Source organism: Antennarius striatus, chromosome 19, assembly GCF_040054535.1.
Source record: "Antennarius striatus isolate MH-2024 chromosome 19, ASM4005453v1, whole genome shotgun sequence".
Taxonomy (NCBI): Eukaryota; Metazoa; Chordata; class Actinopteri; order Lophiiformes; family Antennariidae; genus Antennarius; species Antennarius striatus.
In genome coordinates this window covers 18,139,723-18,160,000 of record NC_090794.1, presented here as the reverse complement: position 1 = coordinate 18,160,000, position 20,278 = coordinate 18,139,723, and the positions used below count along the sequence as shown (strand labels likewise).

The 20,278-nt window shown below is 41.5% G+C and overlaps 1 protein-coding gene across 1 annotated transcript in view; it reads left to right on the top strand.

Annotated features, from left to right (window-relative positions):
- galnt14 (UDP-N-acetyl-alpha-D-galactosamine:polypeptide N-acetylgalactosaminyltransferase 14 (GalNAc-T14)) overlaps positions 1 to 20,278 on the top strand; it is a 165,638-nt gene that overhangs the window by 87,495 nt on the left and 57,865 nt on the right. The window contains exon 3 of the mRNA XM_068342289.1: positions 20,117 to 20,215. Within this exon, the coding sequence (XP_068198390.1) occupies positions 20,117 to 20,215 (99 nt within the window). The remainder of the gene's footprint in view (positions 1 to 20,116; positions 20,216 to 20,278) is intronic.

The following is a 20,278-nucleotide window of genomic DNA, read 5'->3' as shown; positions in this document are numbered from 1 at the left end:
GCCTCTACTTAAATTAAAGTGTACATTTCTCATGTCTTTATATAAACCAGGCCACATATTGAACTCCACAGACGTCCAGTCGTGTATCTGCTGCTGTACTGGAGTGTAAGAGCTAAACACCCTGACATTCAACCGTTAAAGCCACCACTAGTATGTGAGGTTGTTCATCAGCAGTGGGATCAGGAGGCTGTCTCACACGTTGTTGTTAAATGCTCATGATATCATCATTTTACTATCCTGGTGAAATACAGAAGCGTTGGAGCCCCTCAGGATCCCTCAGGAGGAGAAGGATGGAATCTCCCCTTCTGTCAACCTGTAAATGTCAAAGTCCTGGTGAACTGTTTACACACTGTCTCCAGCAGATTGTACTTAGTAAAAGATACAAGAGAGAGAGGGTAGGGCTTCCTGATCATGTGATCTTTAAAGGATTTTAGGGATGTTTTCCCAGTAAAACACTTGAGAATAAACTATAATCAATAACTTTTTTTTCTTTTTTTTTTACACAACAAGATCATAGCTATTTCAACTAATTAGTATGACAGCAAATAACCACACATTCAGTTGAGGTGGGTGCTTTAGTAGAGGTACAGCTCCCATGGTATTTGTGAGGAGTCAGCAGGTTTTTATTGCTCCATATCTGTAGCAGTTTGTATACTCCAGTCTGAACCGGTGGGTTTTTGATGCCATGACCACCACCTACCAGGACATCTCGCCTCTGGCACTCCGTGTGTGTGTGTGTGTGTGTGTGTGTGTGTGTGTGTGTGTGTGTGTGTGTGTGTGTGTGTGTGTGTGTGTGTGTGTGTGTGTGTGTGAGAAAGAGAGAGAGAGTGACACTCTGTTAGCATTCATATATATTCCTTATTGCTGTGTGTGTTTGTGTTTGTGTCAGTCCTGACAGAGCTGCATTTCCAAAATCAGTTTGCTTCACACAGCCAGGAAAGCATCACACACACACACACACACACACGCGCGCACGTGCACGCACACACACACACACACAGTCGTAGTGCAGTAGATGAATGTTTGCAGACAGGCAGAGGCAGAGGTTTTCCACATGGAGGATTCCGTACAATGAATCTGTGGTCACTCTCCATCACACACGCACACACAGAATGCACAAGGAGAGACACACACATTCATGTCTATGGAAAAGAGTACACACTCACTCACACAAGCGTGTAAGCTCTGCTGGTGATGAATAGAGTAATATTTCAGTTTAAACCAGCATCTCATCACAGATGGTGGTATAGAGAATACTTATACACACACACACACACACACACACACACACACACACACACACACACACACACACACACACACACACACACACAGTGCTCAGACCCACACACACTCACGTGACGATGCAGTAGAAGGTAGGAAGTGGGTCCAGAGTGAATTAAACTCATTTTGTATCACATTTATCTGTTTAGAAATATGAAGATTTCAGGATCCATTCTTAATATTTGTCTTACCTTCAGGAGGAACATCTGAACCCCCCCCTCATCAGCTCTAAAGAGGTCAAAGTCTGCCCCAGCATGAAGCTTCTGAACCCCCAAAACTTCCATTTCTTCATCGTATTAACATTGCTAATAGATGAGCTGAGTTTATCAGGGAAGAGGAGATGTTTGAGGGGAGGGAGCTGCCCACACACACTTCACCCAACACTGTTCAGCCAAAAGCAGAATATTGTTCATGAGTCATGGGAACCGTTTCCTTACATGTTTGGAATTAAAAAAAGGTTTGAAGCCAAATAAAGCATCATAACCATAATGCAGACATATTACAGAAACATACTGCACCGGTATTTATCCAGGTAGTTAGATTGGTGAAATGAAATGTGTCTCCAAGAGAAAAGAAATAGTTCTCTTTACCCGACAGATGGGTTTGATAAGGAAATAAAGTCCGTGTGCCGTTATTTTGATGTGTTTTCATTCAAAACAAGAAAAGCTTTAATCACCAGCTGTAAATATTCAGAGCCCTGCTTCCCGTGTCCGGGTTCAGCTTTCATCACAGCATGACTGAATCCAAAGCATGTTTACTCCTCCACTTTCAAGTCATCACTAACAAGAACCACAGAATGACCTGTTGAAAGATTTACATTTATTTACACAAGATCAAGAAAGCCCTGAAATGTCAAAACAGACATGCAGCAGCCGTCCTTTTCCTGTGATGTCATGGATGATCTCATTACACAGGACTCATCGCTGCTGCTCCGCTTTCGTTGTCATCGCTCTGCTTCCCATTCCCTTCACCTGGTCTGTTTAAGTGTGTTACGGACCTCATCTTCCTCTTTTGCTCCTCCTTACCTGTTCCATTTGTCTTTCAATTTCTCATCCTCCTTTGCTGTCATCTCCTTCATCTTCTGCCTCCAGCCACTGTCATCTTTTCTCTCTCCGTCCAGCTCCCCAAATCTCTCCTCCTCTGAAGTCCAATCAGCCGATATAGACAGAAATAGAGAGGGAGAAAGGAGCAGCCTCCTCCCTCCCTCACTGCTCTCTCCTGTCATTTCTCCTCCGACAGAGATCTTTCATCTACTTCATTGTTCAAGGACTTGTCTGAGTTGAGATCCTGGTTTGTGTTTGCTCTGACATGACAGGATGAAAGGGAAACAAAGGGAGAGAAGGGGGGAATAATTGGAAAAGGGAATGAATGGAAAACCAGAATGGGGACAAAGACATCCTGGTATTGTTGTGATTGGAGATAAACCGTTATTGTGCACACATCCTGTCATATTTTATCTGTCCTAACCTCTTGGTCTCACTCTATTTACTCTCCTCCCTCAAAGGAAGGTACTAAACAGACGATCAATCATCTTCTGTCATTAAAGCACAAAAAAACATCTTGTACTGGGAAATTTTCCAATTACATTTGTTCATGTCATGAATGGAGACAGACTATCTCATGCATGTCCGAGCTGTCACATGAAGCAAGACAGAACCGGGTGAATTATGACCCGAATGGAGGGGCGGACGCTAGAATTATTCTTCACTTGAATAAGTAGACTCAACCGCTTGTTAGTCTCTACTACCTGCCCCAAGAGTGAGTCAGGGGGTGAGTTAGCTTCATGGTGAATGAAGAGAGGGAGAAATACCATAAGCAATAAAAGAGGGAATCAATGCAATGACAATTATTTTTCATTGCATTGAAATGAAGATTGCCACATTTCTCTTTGTAATATGCACAAAACTCACGTCACTGGAATTTTAGTGAGTTCAGACATCAAACACACACTTTATACATCCACAACAGAGGACAGAGATAAAGCTTTTCAGCCCTTTGCTGCTATAAATGTGTGATGTTGGCCTTTGAAATCCACCATATATTAATCACCAGGAAGGTAGACTATTGAAACCCAGAGAAATGGAGCCATCTTTTATGCGAGTGGATTGGTCTCCAGCTTCCAGGACGGAGCTGAAGCTGTGTGGTTTGCGTCGTGACACCAATGCATGTGTAATGTGGATGTTCTGAATGGACATGAGTATTAGATTGAGCACTGAATGGACACGGCCTGAGGTGCTGCTGTAGTGTTGTTGTGGTATTAGACCCAGTATTCGTGGTTGTCATGAGATCTGGTTCACTCAGTTCACGAGGGTTATTTTCATGTTTCTACAAAACAAAAGGAACCATCCAGGTTTTTTCTTTCCTGTCTTTTAAATGAGCTGATCCATTTCTAAAAGATCTAGTTAAGACTCTACACTCCTCTGACTGGTTGGAGAATAAAAACTAGCACACATCTTTTCATCTTCATCCTGATGGGCTGATTTCTCCCGCTGTTTTCTTCAGCAGACCTTCTTGATGTCTGCAACATTTTCTCAAAACAACATTTTGGAATAAAGCAGTGTTTTTGTTTGTTATTTTCCATATCACTATTCCTACCAAAAGTTCATTTTATTTTTCTTAATATAACTATAAATGAAGACATTTTCATTTCACTCTTAATTGACATATTGTTAAAAAGCACACATTCTGATAAGAGTCTAGACTGTTGATCCCATGTTTCATGTACACAAAAGCTAGAAGCTGATGGTGTGTGTGAGTGCTGATGGTGTGTGTGTGAGTGCTGATGGTGTGTGTGAGTGCTGATGGTGTGTGTGAGTGCTGATGGTGTGTGTGTGTGCTGATGGTGTGTGTGAGTGCTGATGGTGTGTGTGTGAGTGCTGATGGTGTGTGTGTGAGTGCTGATGGTGTGTGTGAGTGCGGAGGAAGATGTGAGCAGTTTTTTTTTCATTCTGGCAAAAAATGAACAAATGTAACAGAGTGTCAGTTAACAAATGCAACTTTTTATGACCTAGAAAGCTGTTTTCCCCTGTCTGCTATAGAATTGAAGTTCACTTCCTGCCCCCTGCAATCCATATGTTGAATCAACCTGGAGTAAGATGCTGAATCCCAGCATGCCCCCCAGGGATGGGTCAATGCAGACAATAATTTTAGTGCATAATTGCATGAGAGAATTCTTTATTTTTCCTCCAAACTGAGACAATGTCAGTTTCAAATGAGATCATTTTGATTCAAAGTGTGTCTGTGTGTGGAACACAAAGGATGAAGCATTAGCACCTGACTGCTACGGATGTCTGATTGTTACTGTTACAGAAGGGAAATCAACAGGATTCCTGCTGTGTACAGTTGCAGAGGGACACTGTTTTATAATGAGGGCAATAACCAATATCTAGGGCATATATATAAAGCCCAGATGATGCTTCCCTTTGATGCAGTAACTTGATTCAGCGTCGTCCCAGTCGCTCCTCCACTGATTCTGACCTCCATGTCACAGATTGGGACTCCTGTTTCTTGTCTGTAGTTTCTTCAAACATGTTTTTTTTTTGTTTTTTTTTACTAAACAGTATGAACCTGGCCCTGACATGAACTGGTGACTTGTCCTGGGTGGGCCCAGTCATTAAAACACAGAATATTTGCATTGACATACAAAATAACTCCCATTCATGCAAAGGGTTTCCACGGATACACAGATCCCTGTGGGTAAACGTACTCAATGGATACACACACACACACACACACACACACACACACACACACACACACACACACACACACACACACACACACACACACACACACACACACACACACACACCAACCTGTGAAGTCTGAATATGTACGATGTGTTGTATCGTCTCTCCCTGCAGTTGCAGCCTCGTGTTTTTTAAAAATCCAGAAAACTGTTGAGAACCTGAAGCTCTCGTCTCGTCTCTGGTACTGCAGCAGCTCTAACAAGGAACCAAAGCAGCTCTGGGATTTGTTAAAATTTAAAAAAAAGCATTGGTTGTTGATTCGGGGGCGGCACGGTGGTGCAGTGGGTAGCGCTGTCGCCACACAGCAGGGAGGTTCCGGGTTCGAGTCCCGCTCTGTGTGGAGTTTGCATGTTCTCCCCGTGTCTGGGGGGGTTCTCTCCCACCTCCAAAAACATGTGCTCCAGGCAGAGTGTCCCCCACCTCACGCCCTATGCCAGCTGGGATAGGCTCCAGCTCCCCACGACCCGCTACAGAGAAACAAGTGGTTGGAAAATGAATGAATGAATGAATGAATGAATGAATGAATGAATGAATGAATGAATGAATGAATGAATGGTTGTTCATAGCTGACAGCTCCCTCCTCTCTCTCACCTCTGCAGTTGAAGCGGTGCTCGCCGTCGGTGTGGCTCTGAGGCTGCTTTGAGCTTCCTGGAGAGGCCAAAATGAGCTCCCTGGGGTGACAGTGTCCTTCTGTCCATGTGACTCTTGGTGTTTGGGTGATGATGATGGTGATGATGATGATGATGATTAGAATGCTCGTCATGCCGGCGTCAGTCTGACTAAGATGCTGATGACGAGCCTGTAAACCGACACATGTAAACTCTGTCCTGTCGGTCGGAGCAGGAAGCGACAGCAGCAGGAACAGGACCACCAGCGGTGCTGTCAGTCAGTTGTTCTGATAGATCATACAACATGACAACAACCGTCGATCTCTGAAACGCTGCAACGTTCCGTATCATCGTGTCTCTGCAGCCGCGGCGACGGGACTCCACTGTGTTCTTGAATGAGCGCCGTCACCAGCAGGAAGGAGAAACTCTCAACCTTCAGGTTCTCCTCTTTTCCTCCAGGCACAAGTTCTCTCAAATATACAACCTGTTCCTCCCTCGCTCACTTTCTATGCATCTCATTTGCTATTTATGTACTTCATGTCGTGTATATAACATTTATGTGTGTCATATTATAGAAAACATCATTTTGGAGGTCAAACTATTAGCATGAAGTCTTCTTTTGGTGTGCAGTATTTTAGGAAACATAATCTCTCTAAACTTAATAAGACCCTCATTGCTTTACCCCTTCAGATATTGATCACTGATGGGCTACAGTTTGTCATCATACACCGACTGTCACACTTTTCTGAAGTTGTGAAACTACTGTGTGCTCTGAATTGATTGATGGTGCATTTTATTGCTTATTTCATTAGAAGGAGGAAGATTGGGTCGTTTCACTTTCAGAAGTATAGTTGATCTGTTTCTAACATGTAAGCAGCTAATTATGTTGATCCAGAAGTTTTGTCCGACCTTAAATTGTGTCTCCACATGTTAGAGTGAACTTGCTGGAGTTCTGTAGAATGTGTTGTGTATGCAGAATGTTGAAGGACTCCAGCAGAAACATTATGTGGCCCAACCTGCTCTATTTTCCTTTGATAAAATATTTACCCTCCGTTTGGGGATTGGCACTGCTCTCACTTGAAGAAGCTGAATCTGCTGACCTCCTCATTTGAGTTGTTTGTTCATTGGAGTCACTAACTCACAAATTTTCCTCGTGGAATTTTCCAGCAGAGGAAGAAATGAGGTATTACCAACGGTCCCTCGCTGTCTCTTTTCTGTCCTCCTCTTCCTCTCCATCCTTTGCTTGCTCATTCGCCAACAATGGGCCCGTGTGTGTATAAATATGTAAATTGCTGTTGGCTAACCAGCCAAAACTAGGCCATCATCTCCTCTGTGAACACCTGAATAGAAGAGAGGTTGAGATAGTGAGGATAGAAAAGAGAGGCCACAGGTGAAAAGCTTACCAAAATATCTTACTCCAGCAGGCATGCTGCTACCTTGCTGAGATTAAGCTGACAGCGTTTCACATCATGCTGCCTGAGCAAAAACAAAATGATTCCCCATATTTATTCTGGAGACTATCACATTGAAAAAGTGTGATATTGATACTTTGCTTTGTTAAAACAGCTTTGCATTGTACTGTATTTACACACTGCAATCACTTGTCCATTGTTGTTTGACAAGTTTATCATTCCTGACTTTTGCAGGAACAAATGCAAAAGTCAGAAAATCCCAGGAACCTACAACTACTGAATACAAGATCATTTCCCGCGCTAATATCCCCAGATGTTTTAGGTGCTTTGTGGAAAGTACAAGCCTCAAGATACAGTGAAAGCATAAAATTATGTGAAACTTTAAAGAATTTCATGGTTTTCTGAATTAATTTGTCAGAAAATGGGATCTTTTTTCATTTAAGTGAAGGGTATCGACATAAAATATTATCATACAAGGGTATATATAAGCCGAAAGTAATAAAACAAATTCTAACCTTTCATATGTTGAACAACCATAAAAACCTCATAGTGTTAGTGGAAAAAAGAATGTAAACCCTGAGCTAACACCCATAAAAAAACTGGATTCAGGCGTTAGCATACCTAGAGCCTTACTAAGAAAATGTCTTTAAAGGCGTAGATGAGCTACTGACTTTAATATAACAAAAAAACACTCAAAACTTTTGGAAATTTCTCCACACAGGAAGATCACAGTCATGTGCCTCTCCAAAAAGACCTTAATGACAATCAACAATCAAAAGTTCTTCACTTAGATAAAGCTGGCAAGCATTACAAACTGATTTCAAAGATTATAAATTCACCATGTTCTAGTAAGTCAACCCAGTGGCTATCCAGTCAGTACGACCCAAAGAGCACAAAGACGCATCGAAGTGGCAACCATAGTCAGAGACGTCACTGGTCCTGGTGATCAGAAGCACAAGAAACGTTCAATAAGCAGATTGTCTGTGGCAGTACACGATAAAGGAAGCCTCCGTTTGCAAAAAAAACACAAAAAAAACATTAATGCATGATTGAAATTAGCATAATAATACTATGCCACTCTACAGCCCTATTGGCAAAATGTTTTGTGGGCCAATGAAAATAAATGTGGGCTTTTTGAGCTTGCTTTGCTCCACACCTGGTCAAAGCCACGGAGTTTAGTTCGTAATCATTGAGGGGAAGAGGAATTCCCAAGTCTATCCAAAACTTCTTCAAGATAATGTGAGAATGTCTGCAACCCAGCAGACATTGTAGAAGCTCGCTGATGCAAAAGGACAAGGACACAGGGGTTTGCTTATTTTTCCTTATTACGTTTGTTTGATAAAGAAATGTTTTTTTCTGTGACCATTTTAGCCAATTTAACTCAGATTAAAATCAGATCAGATTTTATTGCAAAAACAATGCAGAAAAATCCTGATGAAAACCCACACTGGACACTTCCAGTCAGCTGTTAGTAGAGAATCTGGTTTGCTGTGTAGTTCATACAACGCAACTCAAAACCCAGAGAATGACAAAGAAAATGTAATTCCAAAGAAAGATTGTATATCACATCTATCATAAACTTTATTTTAGCTTTGTTTAAACAGAAGTTCTTGTTTATTTGTAGAGAAACCTGGCGAAGGTAGGAGTCAATCACACACATCAAAATGTGTGCTGGTCTGATGTCATGGCCTCTTCGGAAAGAAAACAAGCACATGTCTTCATCACAACATTCTTCATGAAGCCTTTACATTTTTCAGTTGATACTAGCAAATCTAATTTTAGATTCTTTGGTAAATTCTTACCCACGGCGCTCAGTAGGAGAGTGCTTTTTACAGATATGGCAATAATAAGGGTCCATTGAAAAGAAGACACTCAAAAGACTTTACTGTATCTGCTAACTGCTGGAGTTAACAAACATTATTATATACAGATGAGCTTGAAGTTTATTGCAGGTTAGGGTCCAGTGTCACTAAATAGTTCTAAATGTGCTGGTGTTATTGTGTACAGGCAGAGTTGTAGTGCATCCCTGGGATGCGCTTCAAGAAAAATGTGTGCATCCCAACATGACGTTTATACATCCCAAAAGTAATAACAGAATATACGGTGGACGCGTACGCAGGGATTGAGTTTTGCCAATAGTACGATATAAAAACTAAACAAACTCTTCATTTTAATGTTTTTATTGATAACATCACTGTTTTAGACGTAAACAAAGATGTAATAGTTTTATTGTCACTTTTGCGTTTCACTCACTAGTTTTCTTTGCCTTTAATTCACATTTTCTCCTGTGGACACTGAACCAAGCTGACCTGTGGAAGGGAGGACCTGTCTCAAGGTGATCCATCCACCTGACAAGTGTGCCATTTCAATGCTGATTAAACAACAAGGCTGACTGGGCACAACAATGGAGCTCTCTTAGAGGGACAGCTGTACATTGATCTTCATTAGACACCAGTCTGTGTGGCTGTGGGAACAGGGCAGACACTGTAGAGCTGATACCATTTAACACTATTAAACGTGAAGAGAGCCAGACCTCACCACAGTTTCCCCCCTGAAATGAAGCACTTTTGTATCTCTAAAGTGTTAATTTATTACTTAAACATTTGTCACTGACAGAGTTAACAAAAATAGGTTTGTGTTACATATTGGTGGAAGCAGTTGTTTGCAAATCATGTTTCTATCATTAAATGTTCACATCCTCTTTCCTAACATTATTTTTCGTGTTTGTATTTTAAGGTATTTTTTGGACATTTTACCTTTAATGGATGGAGACAGGAAGTGATGGAGAGAGTTGGTAAAGATGTTGTCAATGTGATGGCCTTGAAAGTACAACAGTCTCAATCATAAGGCTCACACTCCCCCAGCTGTGCCATTGGTGTGTTGAAGAAGCAAATTCTTTTCTTACCCTGATGGAATCAGGTTCATTGACCTGAACTGGTTAAATCCTGTCTTGATCAATCATTCCAGACCGGTAACCGTCATACGGCTCATTTTAGCGAGAAATAGTCACAACCTTTGTTTTCACAGAAGTTTAGGATGTTTGACAGAGCAGAAGCATTTAGCTGGTGTGTGTTCAGCCAGGAGAGAGATGGAATAAACAATGAGGGAGGGTGTGTGTGTGTGTGTGTCTGTGTGTGTGTGTGTGTCTGTGTGTGTGTGTGTGTGTGTGTGTCTTTGTGTGTGTGTGTATGTGTGTGTGTGTGTGTGTGTGTGTGTGTGTGTGTGTGTGTGTGTGTGTGTGTGTGTGTGTGTGTGGATAGGGGGGTAGAAAAGAGCCCAGAGGCAGAGCAAGGGAAGGACAGGGAGGGATAGAAGAGTGTTAGAGTTAATCAGAGACTGCAGGTAGAATTGAGTTTGTGTATGTGTGTGTGTGTGTGTGTGTGTGTGTGTGTGTGTGTGTGTGTCTGTGTGTGTGTGTCTGTGTGTGTGTGTGTGTGAACAGAACTAACAGTATCTCAGGGCTACATCAGTGACCATTAGTATTTTGCAACACAAACACACTCTTTGACAGGTCAGACGTAATGCCTGTAGGGAAAATATGTGTGTGTGTGTGTGTGTGTGTGTGTGTGTGTGTGTGTGTGTGTGTGTGTGTGTGTGTGTGTGTGTGTGTGTGTGTGTGTGCTTGTGTGTTTGTGTGTGTGTGTGTGCGCTTGTGTGAGTTGTGTGTGTATTTTTGTTGTCCTTTCATGTGTCAGCCCAGTGAATTATGAACTACCAGCACGTTCACACACACACACACACACACACACACACACACACACACACACACACACACACACACACACACACACACACACACACACACAATCAGGTCACAAATCTCTACTCATCAAATATAAATGATTTTTCCACCATCTGGACAGAAAGCCACAGTGAACACTGCTCATCTCATATTTTCCTCCTCTCCATCTGCATTGTTAACTCAGCCGTGTTTCACCTTTGCCCTTCTCTCGTGTCAAATAACCTTATAAATCTCATCATATTTTGACATTTTAATAATTTGTCTATTAATCAATTTTAAATGTGTCATTTTAATTTTATTATTTTAATTTTATTGTGACTGGATGAAACACCAGAGATCTATCCTTGGACCTTAGATCCTTGGTTGGTTGGTTGGTTGGTTGGTTGGTTGGTTGGATGGTTCCAACCCCCCCACTGCGACATGTTTGTGAATGTACTTCACATTTGACAAACATTAAATATGAGGCTAACGTTTCTTCTGATATGGTGAAGCAACACTAAAAGAAATGAACTCATGATTAAGTTAAATGAAGATTCATTAATATAGTATTCATATCACGTTACAAATAACACACAAAAGTATTCCATGTATTTACATTTGCATTTCGTATTTCTGATTAATCAATCAGTCCATTTGTGCCGCTGTTGTGTTGCTATGGTGACGGTATGAGGGCCACATGCATGCTGGGAGCTGCTGTAGCGTACAATGTAAGCTAACCCCACCAGAGGACGCTTCACAGAATGTCGTAGGCTGAAATGTATTTGTGCTGCTATTTCTAGGTTACGACCCAGTCAAGCATCAGATCGGACATATTTTTAGTTTAATTATTTAATTTATTTAATTATTCATAAACTTTTCAGAACATTTATGTACAAGTTTGTACATAAGAAACGTGGCCGAAACACCAGCTTCATTCAGAAACACTTGTTCCTTTTATTTCACCTCATTTCCTCCATTACTCAGAATGTCTCCTTCAACGTTTTTCACTGATTATTTCTTCTTTTGTTTTCTCCTGCCCTGTTTTCTTCTGTTGGTTTCCTTTTGCCGATGTTTTCCGTCTCCTCCCCTCGTGTAACATTTCCTCCCCGGTCCTCGTCCCTCCTCTCCTTCGTCTCTCCGTCTTCTGCCACTCCGATCCCGTTTGGTTCTGCTTTCATGTTCTCCATCATCTCCTTCTGTTCTTCCTTTTGTCCCATCATGGTTCTACACTCGTTCCTCATCCTCTCATCACTACTCTGTCAAATTCATCCTTACCCTCTCACCTTCCTCTCACCCCCCATCACTTCCCCTGGTCTTCTTCTCTTGCTGTTTTTCTCCACTTTTTTCTCCCTCTGTCCTCCTCTGACCTCCTTTTCTCCAGCTGTGGTTCTTTCACCCGTTCCTCTGCACCTCTTCATCTGTGTCCTCTTGTCTCCTGGATTTCCTTGCATTTCTTTCTCTTTGTTACACTTCAACACATCAGAAGGTTAAAACACACACACACACACACACACACACACACACACACACACACACACACACACACACACACACACACACACACACACACACACACACACACACAGAGTGGCTAAGCATGTTTATATCAGCCTCAGCATCAGTCATCTGTCAGCATAACTTTTATCTTTACATCTGTCTCTCCCTCACTCGCTTGTCTGTCGCCATGTCTCGGTCACATTCTGAGTCCCTCAGGTCTCTCTCTCACACACACACACACACACACGCACGCACACACACACACACACACACACACACACACACACACACACACACACACACACACACACACACACACACAGAGACGCTGCTCATTTTTATCTGCTCATTGTTCCTTTCTGGTGGAGCTGCTGAATAAATCAACTGCAGGAAGAACCGGTGATGGAGAATGGGAGATAGAGGGATGGTGGAGGTGCAGAGGGGCATGATGGGATATGATCTGACAAATGTGAACAGTGTATGCAGTGTCTTACTCTCACTGGGAAAGAGATGGAAACAATGAAGTAAAACAGGTAGAAGCGAAGAAAGACAGAGAAATGTGGACGTGGAGAGACAGCAGTCTGCTCGCAGCATGTTCTGTCCTTTAGCATTAAAGTGTGTGTGTGTGTGTGTGTGTGTGTGTGTGTGTGTGTGTGCGTGTGTGTGTGTGTGTGTGTGTGTGTGTGTGTGTGTGTTAAAAAGTCACGCATTGACCTAATCTTACACATCATCCATTCTTTTCAGTCCCTCCAAAGGGACATTTAAGTCACATCCAGCCGACAGTTTTAATAATTTTATCACTTTGTTTGCTTTTATGGTGTGACAGGAACAGCTGAACCCCTGTTTGCCTCCACATTTAAATATCACAAGAACAAAGGAATAAATCAGGTGCTTGTTTCTGATGGTTGTTTTCCTCCTTGAATCTGCTGAGGTGATATTGTTGCCCCATTTAATCATTGTGGCTTTCAACAAAGAAAAAACTCAAATTGTGAGTTAATGAGCTGCTGAGGGTATTATTCCTCAGCCAGCTGCTCGTGTGTACGGACTGATGCTGTGTGCCGACCTGTTAATACAACAAGTCAGGAGTTGAGTTGATGTTCTAACCCCACAGCAAATCACAGGAGCAGGTCCGGTGTTTGTCTCAGGGACACTTTGATGGCTGTTTTTTGTTCTTTTTTTAAGTTGTAGTGAGTATTTATCTGTCTGTGTGGGACATGTATATGCTGGTTAGTTTTAACCAAGTGTTTGATTTTAATCAAACAAGGAAACACATTGCAGTCTTTATGAATATGGTTTTTTTACTCTGAGGAGAGGAGAGGAGTGAGCAGGAGTGAGTTTACTGTCGTGTGAGGGAGGATGACAGGAGGAGAAGAAGTCTGTTGTCATGCTTTGTGTTCAATAGTTCAAAAAAAGATTGAACATATATCTATGGAGGCTTATAGAACCACAGATTCCTGATGAAGTCACATGTATGACTGCTGGATGAACTTTGTAATGAGTTGCTATCACAGAAGACCAACATGGCTACTATCTCTTGGATGATGACTCATATTTCATATTTACTCATTTTGTGCTCTTAAAACTTTATGCTTGACATTTACTTTTTCTTTTCACACAGTATGCAATAGGAAACTTTACAAGTGTGAGAGCTGAATGCCTCCAGTAATCAGATAATGAAAGATGCATGATGGAAGCAGCAGTTAGCCATGCATTAGGCCGGCTAATGGTGCGCTATGACTCGTTAAGTTTTACGTGAACGCATTTCAGGAAGGTAAGGTTTTCAAAAATGAAGGCCGGAACAGGAGAAGCAAAATGTTCCTGTTTGAAAATGTCAGCGATCCATCAATCTGATAGGTAAAGGCCAGTCCTCTCATTATACTGCATGTGTGTCTGCCTCCGCTCTTTGGCAAGGAGGCTGCTGAGCCAGCAAACACACACACACACACACACACACACACACACACACACACACACACCAATGCAGTGTGTTTTAATGAGTCTCTAGCTGTTATCTATGATCCATCTTCAACAGGTCTGACGCTGACACCAACACACATTAATTCACACACAGCTCAGTCTAGAGGATGTTCAATCAAACCGTTGGACATATCCTGTTGTGTTGTTTATGTTATTGTGTTGTTTATGTTATTGTGTTGTTTATGTTATTGTGATGTTTATGTTATTGTGTTGTTTATGTTATTGTGTTGTTTGTTATTGTGTTGTTTATGTTATTGTGTTGTTTATGTTATTGTGTTGTTTATGTTATTGTGTTGTTTGTTATTGTGTTGTTTATGTTATTGTGTTGTTTATGTTATTGTGATGTTTATGTTATTGTGTTGTTTATGTTATTGTGTTGTTTATGTTATTGTGTTGTTTATGTTATTGTGTTGTTTGTTATTGGGTCTATTTCATGAAGGCGGGGTTACCCTCCCCTGAGGTAAACTTGTGGTTCTGGGTTTCTTTACGCTGAACCTGGAAAAACCAGAGATTTCGGTTTCACAAACGCGGTTCAGGGTTAGCTTTCCTAACCCAGAGTAAATTGACCCGCAGTTTAACTGACACGACAACTTGAAAAAAAGCCATCATCAATCGAGCCCCGATTCATCGATTCACCATGACGACGGATGAGACGTGCACCACAACGCTTCACGGAAGTCAGAGTAGAGATTTTAATTTATGAATAGAAAGACTTTGAGGACATTTCCAGATGAAACAGAACAGCGTTCAGCTGCCAAGAAGAGCGACATGTCAGGGGGGGGGACCGCTGCTCAAGTCGATGTGTAACTTCTAAGTCCGTTAAAGTCACGGTAAAAATACGGAAGTAAACGGCTTCAAGAATAGTTTATTAATTTATTTTATTTAGGTGTGATCCAGTGGGGGGGGGGCACGTCAGCAGCTGAGAATGAAAATTAAAACATCGTTCACATGGGTCAGACTTCATCATCTCGTTAGGGATCCTCTCATCCTCATTATGTTTGATATTGTACAGTAAATATTAAGTGGATGTTTGACTGTTCGGTTGTTTTATCCCAACATAACGCTCTTTTGAGCACATAAATGAGCTCTCATCTATATCAGGTTCTGTTAAATAATGAAATACATTAAAATGTTTTATTGTTGTGTAAATAAAACAGTCAATCGACAAATGAACGTTACAAAAACAGTTGATAAGGATATTCACACCACTGCGTACACCGATATTATCTAAGACCTGAAATCAAGACCTGACATGTAGCTCGTTTCATAGTCATAGCCAGAACTGCTTTAGTTCATACAACAGTGGCCATGACATTGTACTGCTTATTACCGCTTTAAGGTATTCCAGGTTTTATTTTCTGTCTGTTTTAGTCACATGATACACACAGGAGTTAATAATGATTAAATAAAAAGAAAGAAATTAACAAGAAATTGAATAAAACAAAGGTGGGATAATATTTAATGTTACTGATTGTTCTCTTCTCATTCTGGTGGAATACAGAGTGACATTTATCCTCTACTGAAGTATTAACAGATTCTCATCCCTTTTTAAAGAGAACTGATAAAGAGAACTGATAAAGAAACTGTCTAACAGGATATGACAGGACATCTGAACGCGATACAAAACAAAATCTCTGTGAATTAGAAACTCCATCAAGAGGCTCCTCGTCAAACGGACATGACATGTTCACCTCTGAAATACGGAGTTATTTATTAACCCTTACTTCGGTCAGACTCTCCGTCCGACAGAACCAGGAAATGAAGCCGCGCGAGCGGCGGTGAAAGGGGGCGGAGTCAAAAGAAACCCTGGGTTTGTGGAATGAAACCTGCTCCCGATCAGGTTATGTTCAGAGAGTCTGTTACTATGGTAACAAACCCAGAGGTTCAGTTCACCTCGCGTCATGAAACACGTCAGGGGTACTGCTCTAACTCTGGGTTAACTTACCTCCCTTTGTGAAAATGAAAGTCCTGGTTTTCCCTGATTTCAGGGTTAACTCACCCTGGTTGTCCACTAAACCTGCTTTTTGAACGGCCCCACGTCACGAAGCAGGGGTAACGACCCCCGAGTACAACCTGTGGTTCTGGGTTGCTTTACCCTGAACTTGGAAACCCAGGGTTTTCGGTTTCGCGAGTGCTTCTCGGGGTTAGTTTTTGTAACCCAGGGTAAGTTGACCCGCAGTTTAACAGGCGCGATGCCACTTTAAAAAGCCATCATCAATGGAGCCCAGATTCGACGAGTCACCATGACGACGGACGAGACGCGCTCTGCGTGACTTCACGCAGTTGAAGTGCAGATTGTAATCTACGTGTATGAAGACTTTGAGGACATGTTATGAAAAGAGGAACAGCGTTGCAGCTGTAAAGAAGAGAGAGATGACTTGAAACTGCTGCTCAAGTCGATGCGTACGTCTAAACGTAGTCCGTGGGACAAACGGTACAATTACGGAGGTAAACGGCTTGAATAATAGTTTATTAAATTATTTTATTAGATACAATCCAGCGGGGGAGAAGCGCACATGTCAACAGCTGAGAACGAAGTTTAAAACCATCGTTCACACAGGTCAGACTTCTGCATCATCTCGTTAGGGATCCTCCTCTTCCTCATTATAACATAATGACATTATACAGTAAATAATTAGTGGACTTTAGGCTTTTCAGTTGTTTTATCGCCAACAGAATGCTGCTGTCACACACATAAATGTGATCTCATCTACAGGCATTCCATGTTTAATTCTCTGTGTGTTTTAGTCAAATTATACATAATTGATAAAAAGAAAAAGAAATTAACAGGAAATTGAAGAAAAGAAAGGTGGTCAAATATTTTCTGTTACGATTGTTCCTATTGGTTAACATTCTGGTGCGATACAGAGTGACATTTAGCCTCCACTGAAGGATCAACACGTTCTCATCTTTTTCTAACAGAACAAGCTGGACAGTCCGTCACATCCAATGTACAGATAGACGCTCAGTGAACACCAGCTGTTCTTTCTGTGGAATTCATATGCAACTGTATGTTCTGATGTCCTCCTCATGTATTTCCAGCTGTTTGTTACAGAAGTTTATCCAATTCACTTTCTATGAAATACAGACAACAGATAAAAAAATGGTTTCTTTGGACCTCCAGATTAGGAGGGCAGATTTGAACATACAAATACAACGTTAGAGGTGGGTGTTGTTCACAAGTGAATCATGTTGAATATTAGAATGTTCACCACTGAAATGATCTAAGAAATAACTTTGTATTTGTAAGTAATAAAGATGACCAAATGAAATGTATATGGTATGTTTTTATTGCCCGCTGTGGTGATGGTGAGTTACACAGACTCTGAAATGATTCTGGCAGATGGAGTCACTGCTCTGTCACCCTGGATAGCTGGCAGGTGGACGGGGTCATCATCGGGGTGTTCAGTTTGTGGGGTAGGGTGCTGTTCTCCTCTGAAAGCGGCAATACTACTATGAAGAACAGAACTGCATCACAGGTCCTCTCAGGAATCATCCTGAGGTGTCATGGACACTGGAAACGGCCTTTCAGCAGAACTATGGTCATCTCCAACCGGGGTCTCGTCCTGCGGTGAACCCATTTGAAGTTCTATTGGGGACCTGGGATAGTAAGGGGTCAGCAGCCTCGGTTGGGCATGGGTAACCCCTGTCCCCCAGAAAACAACCATCAGACTCCTGTGATGGAAAGTAGATTCATTAGAGTGGATTGAAGTGGATTTATACAATTTCCTCCGGGATTAATAAAGTATCTATCTATCTATCTATCTATCTATCTATCTATCTATCTATCTATCTATCTATCTATCTATCTATCTATCTATCTATCTATCTATCTATCTATCTATCTATCTATCTATCTATCTATCTATCTATCTATCTATCTATCTATCTAAACGATGGAGACAAGTGAATTATTGTGCTAATCTTTAGTTAATGCATTAGTCTGTTGCTCAGGTGAGACTCATCATACACCTGTGAGTCAGGAACCGATCAGGACCGCTCCATCTCCACATCAGTATGCTATGCTTGCTCTGGAGGGTTCTGTTGGGTGTCTGTCTGTTAAAGCTCTTTGAAATGTCCCCTGAAGTGATTAGGAGCTATTTAAATAAAGGTGGAAAATGTAGTTTGCAGCATCACATATGATCTGGACAGATGTTAGTTTATCTATGATGCAGTCTTTAAGGTGTAGAAACAGTAGTCAATGTACTTGTACCTGCATATATTTGTTGTGAATGGACATCCTCTTCACATCATCACCTTCATTATGTGAGGGAGCCTTGATGGGAATGTGGGTACCATCTATGGCAGCGGATTACATTGGGACATCCCAAAGAAATTAATGTCTGGGACTGCAGCACAATATCATTAAGAGAACAGACTTTCAAATTAATCAGATTTCTACATCATTCACCTGCAATCCTGTGGAACTCCTCCTTGATGATCCTGACGGGTTTCTCTCCAGGGAAATAGAAACACTGGGGTCAAAGTTTAAAGGCGAGGCGCACTGAGCATCTCCCACATTATAGGAAAATTACCGTTAGCAAATAAAAAATGAAAAACTGAACGGAGCGCTACACGCAGTGTGTGTGTGTGTGTGTGTGTGTGTTTTGTGTGTGTGTGTGTGTGTGTGTGTTTTGTGTGTGTGTGTGTGTGTGTGTGTGTGTGTGTATCGATCAGTATGATCGGTACCGATCATAAAGAGAACTGTGTGGATCTGACGGGACATCTGAACGTGATACAAACATCTTTAATTCTCTGTGAATGAATGCTGAAACTCCATCAAGGGGCTCCACGTCAAACGGACATGACATGTTCACCTCTGAAACACCTCTGAAATACGGAGTTATTTATTAACCCTTACTTTGGTCAGACTCCGTCCCACAGAACCAGGAAATGAAGCCGCGCGAACGGCGGTGAAAGGGGGCGGAGTCAAAAGAGACCCTGGGTTTGTGGAATAAAACCTGCTCCCGACCAGGTTATGTTCAGAGAGTCTGTTACTGCGGTAACAAACCCAGAGGTTCACTTTACCTCGCTACGTGAAACAAGCCAGGGTTACTGCTCTAACTCTGGGTTAAGTTACCCTCCTTTGTGAAACAGAACCGTGATTTCAGGGTTAACTTACTCTGGGTTACCACTGCACCTGCTTTGTGACACGGCCCCTCCTCCAGACCAGGCTAGCTTCAGAGTCTGTTACTGTGGTAACAAACCAAGAGGTTTACGTTCTGACACAGGCTAGGTTTACTCCTCTGACTCTAGGTTAAGTTACCTCCCTTTGTGACACCACAAACACTGGTTTTCCCTGATTTCAGGGTTAACTTACCCAGGTTTTCCACTAAACCGGCTTTGTGCAATGGACCCATTGTGTTGTTTATGTTATTGTGTTGTTTATGTTATTGTGTTGTTTTTGTTATTGTGTTGTTTATGTTATTGTGTTGTTTATGTTATTGTGTTGTTTATGTTATTGTGTTGTTTATGTTATTGTGTTGTTTATGTTATTGTGTTGTTTATGTTATTGTGTTGTTTATGTTATTGTGTTGTTTATGTTATTGTGTTGTTTATGTTATTGTGTTGTTTATGTTATTGTGTTGTTTATGTTATTGTGTTGTTTATGTTATTGTGTTGTTTATGTTATTGTGTTGTTTATGTTATTGTGTTGTTTATGTTATTGTGTTGTTTATGTTATTGTGTATCTCTAGATTCTCTTCATTTGAATGTTTTTCAGTCTCTCAGGGTTCCTGTTCCAATCTGGACTCCCTGTCTGTGATTAATATACCTCAATATCCAGTGGATAAATAATAATAATCAATATTAAATTGATCCGATGTCGTGTTGATGTTCTCCCCCCCCCCCCTTCCTCTGTCTTTGTAGGTGTAACTCTCTTCATTACAACTCTGATCTTCCTCCAACCTCCATCATCATCACCTTTCACAATGAAGCCAGATCCACCCTGCTTCGCACCATTAGGAGGTAACACACACACACACACACACACACACACACACACACACACAGTTGGTGCCATCTCAGTTG